The 5541-nt window shown below is 38.0% G+C and overlaps 1 protein-coding gene across 3 annotated transcripts in view; it reads right to left on the bottom strand.

Moving 5' to 3' along the window:
• Positions 1-268: 268 nt before the first annotated feature.
• The window catches only part of LOC111806358 (callose synthase 1), a 16638-nt gene continuing 11365 nt past the window's right edge, over positions 269-5541 (bottom strand). For all 3 annotated transcript variants that reach the window (XM_023691625.1, XM_023691626.1, XM_023691627.1), the window contains exons 32-43: positions 5398-5466; positions 4639-4801; positions 4406-4565; positions 3635-3754; positions 3439-3557; positions 3242-3325; positions 2506-2618; positions 2178-2407; positions 1304-2098; positions 1167-1217; positions 904-1089; positions 269-798 (exon numbers count right to left, since the gene is read on the bottom strand). In XM_023691625.1, coding sequence (XP_023547393.1) covers positions 544-798; positions 904-1089; positions 1167-1217; positions 1304-2098; positions 2178-2407; positions 2506-2618; positions 3242-3325; positions 3439-3557; positions 3635-3754; positions 4406-4565; positions 4639-4801; positions 5398-5466 — 2345 coding nt within the window. In that variant the 3' untranslated portion in view covers positions 269-543. The remainder of the gene's footprint in view (positions 799-903; positions 1090-1166; positions 1218-1303; positions 2099-2177; positions 2408-2505; positions 2619-3241; positions 3326-3438; positions 3558-3634; positions 3755-4405; positions 4566-4638; positions 4802-5397; positions 5467-5541) is intronic.

Below are 5541 nucleotides of genomic sequence, written 5' to 3'. Positions count from 1 at the left end.
CATATTTTCTTCATTCTTTGTATTCTATTTTGTTCTACATACCTAAATTCATCATCTTCACATACTTGAAGTTATTTCTCTCTCCTGTTCTTTGTGTTCATCTTGATTGAGTATCGAGTGTGCGCTATTGAGCGATTCTAATAATTGGTATCAGAGCTAACAAATGGTATCGATCCTAACATTATTTTAGCAGTCTTGACGCGACTAGGCGTTCTTGACATGAAACTTTAAAAGTTTAAAGCTAAAGTAGAAGGAAGATGAAAGAACATAAACTAAAATAATACTCGAGTGGGAATCCATTCAAAAATATGAAATGTAACGAAGAAAGTTTCATTCTTACAATTCTAATAAAATATCAGCAAATATGATGAGATGGTAAATGGTAATTTGAAGAAATGGCCACCCACCACCTTCAGTCTAATAATAATCATGTGAATGAGAAAAGACAATCCATAAATTTACAGTAATGAAGAGAAGGGGAGATATGTACAGTTCAGAAGTTTGGGCATCATCTTGTAGTATTGTAGTAATGTTTGTGAATATTTACTCTTTGTCCGTGGAGGAGCTCTTCTCCTTCTTTCTAGGCCCCCCAAGAATCCGAGAAATTTGCAGACCTCTGCTGAATGCTTGGTTGAACAGCATTCGTGTCTGGAACTCTGAAACGAATGGAAACCAGGCCAGGAAGGCTACAGGTGTGAACAGAAGCAATCCCATCACGATCTCGTAACTCCGAGCCAGGGCTCGAACCGATCCCCATATTGCAGTATTATGAATCAAGGGCCTACAAGCTTGTGCAATCTGTGTATTGAACCATGAAGATGAACACAGACAGTTGATGAATTAGTGAGCAGAAAGGAGTGTAAGAAAGTGTCTCTAAGCATGGAGATGGTTCAGTAAACTGACCAAGAGAAGGCCCCATCCTGTTGGCAAGAAGGCAAGAAGGCAAAGTATGATGTCCCTGATTGTCATATGAGGGACTGCAACTAATGTAATGAAACCAGCCACACATATTATGAAAATAAAACCCTCCGCCAGCCTAAATAACAACTGAAAGCTTGCACTGAATTTACGTCTTCCCACAGATACAGCCTACAAAGTTTGAATCCAAATAAGATTCTTAAGCACAAAGTTTATGGTTTATAATAACCCAAATAAGTTTTTGTTACCTTCATCAGGAGCAATATTGAGATGATCACAACCCAAGAAAGCCCGTAAACCTGAGATTTTAAGTGATAGTTAGGAAGAACAAATATGGTTGTATGCTTGGTGAAAACATCTTTAAACCAGGAAACTTTATTCGTACCAGGAAGCTTTGGGAATTGATTATCTCCAAGTGATACACTAGTCCATACTGAAAAATGAAGAACCGTAGTGATAGTAATATCTCAACGAAGATGCCGCGCTTTCCAGAGTACTGTAGATGTTCATGTTCCTTTTCCCACCAAGATTCCCAGCTTCTATCAGGAGATACTCCGATTCCTCCACGGTTGACAATCCATTTTTTCCAATCTGTCCAGTCATCGACTATCTTTTGCCACTCAAAGCCTGATGGATTGAAGAGGAAAGGTGCAAAAAGCCACGTTCCTACCATGAACCATATTGATATGGTGATCAAGACATGAACAACCACGCCTCTATATGAGACGCCAAGTATGTGGTAAACCAGAAGAAGAATCATCAATTCAATTCCTTTGACAAAATGACTGCGAGAATACAGCCTGTAATTGTCAGCAAATCTGGCATGGAACACCACAAAACCACGACCGGTACCTCTGTACTGTGCACCCCCGTGAAGCAATGTTCTTCCATAATAATGTGTCTTGGTTCCCAAAGAGAATGTGAAAAACACAGGCGCAAGCTGCAGCTGCATTAGTATAAAATCACTTAAAGCTGCCCGGAAGCCCCTTTCCAGTCCAATTTCAACCATCATAGGCAATGCCATCAGAAGTCCAATTTGTACAGCGGACTGTGAAATAAGAGCTGTTTGAAGGGACTTGTTGTCTTTAATGGCAGGATGAGTGCTCAAAGCTTTTTCAAGGCCACTGAGAACAAGGTAAAGGCGGCCGTATAGAAAGACATAGACTGTGAGCACTGTCAGCTGTCAATGAGAAATTAAGCTTATCTCATGAGTAAAGAAAAATGAACAGAGATGTGAGAAAGACAGTTCTCAAACTTACCATAGTACTGAAATAGAAACCAACGGTGGTGAAATAACAAGATAGCATGCGAAAGAAATCAAATCGGTGGCCTAGCCTGTACATGTCACGGCTTAATGTCTGTTCACCATTACCATTGGCTATCTTAGCCTCAAACATAGAGATCTGGTTAAGGCCGACATCCCTCCCTTTACCAACTTGTATGTATTCATGATGAGTAACATTGCCTTCACGCAAGGTGGAGTTGAAACCTGAAATTCATAATCACATACACAGGAATGGGATATATGATTAAACCAGATTACTTGTTTGAATACAAAACAAAGGGCTTTTATGATTAGGAACATGCCTGCAAATATGTCCTCACTCAGGTTGATGACTTTCGAAGCTTTACTAACACCCCCTCTTGTAAGGTGAAACAGTCTATCGAAAACATCTGGATGGCCGTAATGGAATCGAACTCTGAATAAAAAGCCAAATACATAAGATACATTAAATTGAGATGAGTAAGAATGAGCATTAAGGCACCCAAAATTAGATGCAAGGATATCCGTTCTCCTTGGGCTGATGTGTAACAAATTTAAATGAATGATACCCTCTGATACAATCACTTTCAAAATGCATAGCTATTTCGGGATGATTTGTAATAAATAGAAATGAATGATCTTGAGTTTGTAGGTCCTGAAATCACAAGAGCTTCTCCATTCCTCTGGGTATTTTAGATGCCTGGTTTTCGAAGAATTTGCAAAAACTTTTGAAGTTCTTCCAAAGTGCTCATTCCTTGTAGCAATTTAGATTTTGTGAACAATCTGACTTCATTTTTTATTGGTTCAAATCTTGACTTTAACCATGACCTCGGAAGTCTTGCTACTGTAGCACTTCATAGGAAACTCAACCTACTTTTGGAATGGTCACAAACTTAAACAGATTTTGGCCAAACTAAGAATGTAAACAGAATAGGTTGGAAGGCTCGCGTTGTGTAGTTTTTGAAAGGGGTACCTCTATCCCTAGTCCTATAACCATAGTGTTTACAGTATAACCATGTTGTAAAACAAAGCAGTGAGAAAACAAAGTAGAAATCTTACTTTAAAGGGTTCGCCAACAATCTCTGCCCGATAGTGACAAAACTGTTTTCTTGATTTGACATAAACCAAGCAAGAGATGAAACACTGCAAAATTGATCAGACAAAGAAGTGAAAAACTTAATTGCAGTGATGAAATTATGTTATTCAGAACAAAGGAAAAATTGAATCAATTTTCAGTAAACAAAACTGATAGGTACCTGCCAGTGAATATATGCTCTCTTAGTCCAAGAATCGTAGGATATCTGACACCATCATGCATTGTAAGAAACTCTTCCAGCAAGTTTCTCATTTTGAAGGCTTCTTCCATGTAATTATCCTATTAAAAGGTAGTTCACATTCTGATTATTAGCAAACATACAAGTTTCCTACGCATTGTATTGGAATATGTGGTACCTGGTTCATGTCAATAGTTTGTAAGCCTTCCCCACGGGTGAAAATAATTGCATGGTTTTGATTTTCTGGCTTCCCCTCACCCAATATTGCTGGCCCAGGAAGTTTTACCCGGTATATGATCTATATTACGGGGAGTTAAACACTCAGCATCAGCCGTGAGTGGGAATGAGGTTCATAAGTTGATAACTATAGAGGAAAGCATGCTTCTGAAGATATGATTTAATACAAACACAAAAGAGAGGCGCAGGGGACAAATTGCCCCTGCATGATTCCTTTTTTTTTTTTTTTTTTTTTTTTTTTTTTTTTTTTNTTTTTTTTTTTTTTTTTTTTTTTTTCTGATAATCATAATCACAAAAAGATTTAGAATATGAACTCGAAAGAAAAGCCTTGAATTTTATGGATTCTCATATCCCATACACCTTTCTGATTATTCCAGGATGTTCTCAGATAGCAACACCACCTCCCCAGAGGCCTTTCGCCACCTTATTCACAATACTCTAGCCTAGTTGTCTATGCAGGTGGCCCCAAATGAGACTAATCAAACGGTTGAAAATAGAATTCTAGAACCACTAGGGTATATCAAACTGCAATGCGCAATCTGTACCAATAAATCTTTTTTTTTTTCCTACCGAGAAACCAAGCCTTGATGAAGAACAAATGAAAGAATATAAAAAGGAAATCTCACGTTCAACGATAGGAATCATCTAAAATTCTATTCAGTACTTGTACTTGCTGAACCAATCTATGTTCAACGATAATCAGAATTTATACCTGGTCTAAATTCTGAACTTGTTCAATGGGATCTTTTGATTTTGTGGGCAAAGCAGCCCTTGCTAGAACTGAGTAGTAGGACTTCTGATTAGTCTTCCGGGATTTATTTTTACATGGCTCTTCAAGTTCTTCAATATATGCAACACGAAGAGATGGGTACCTACACAATGAGTAGTGATAACATGAATATAGGCTAATAGAATCAGCGAGGAAGATTATTATTAGAAACGTACTTAGCCATAAGCCTCAGAATGTCTTTAGCACGAGGATCGCCAGAACGTTTGTGAATACCATATTTCTGGCAGGAGACAACATATGAGAATTTCATGTCAACTGATGCTTGACATTGCGCCCACAAAGGGCTATCCACAGAGTCCTTGTAGCCTTTCAACAATTCTGGGTAAAAAAATAAACTTATAAAAGCTTTTCTTATATTTATACTATTTATAAGTGGAATAATATGAGACATGCTTTTAGTACACATTTGCCTCTTTTTGGTGAAATAAAATATTAAAAATTATTTAATCTTCTACCCCCAATTTCAATTAATTCCTCAAGCCAATATACATACAATTTTGTACTGGATTTATTGGTAATAAGAGTTTACTAATCCAACATAGCCAAAATGAGGTGAGAAGATGCCACTCTCAGACAGTTGCAGAGGTTTGAGTCTTTACACAAGAACAACTGCCATGGTGTTCAACATATTCCCGCCCTCAGCTACATAGCTAACTAACCCTCCTCACATACACGCATGTCCTTGCGCATATTCTTTGTACAGATATATCTGACAGGGGTCCATTTATCCTACTTCAACCACATTTGAAATTTTATGAATTTGCAATTTGGGATTAAAAAGGGTCAGAAACAGAAATTTCTTTCTTGGGAATTCATACTTGAAGGAGAAAAGCAATCAGTATCGGACGTGTTGGTGGACTAGTGTACACCAGGGATTAGAAAAGAAACATACTAAACTAACTTCTTGTAAATACCTCGATGCTCTGCAGTATCAAGGAATGCCTGAAGTTCCAAAGCTTTGCGGTAGTACATCATGCCACGTACTATTGTTTTCATTGATCAGAGAAAAGGGTCAAGACGAAACAATGATAAAGAATAGAGCGCACACTCGGGGGGGG

Source organism: Cucurbita pepo, chromosome LG12 (genome assembly GCF_002806865.2).
Source record: "Cucurbita pepo subsp. pepo cultivar mu-cu-16 chromosome LG12, ASM280686v2, whole genome shotgun sequence".
Taxonomy (NCBI): domain Eukaryota; kingdom Viridiplantae; phylum Streptophyta; class Magnoliopsida; order Cucurbitales; family Cucurbitaceae; genus Cucurbita; species Cucurbita pepo.
The sequence above is the reverse complement of the archived record's forward strand: the minus strand, read 5'-3'. Positions and strand labels throughout refer to the sequence as shown.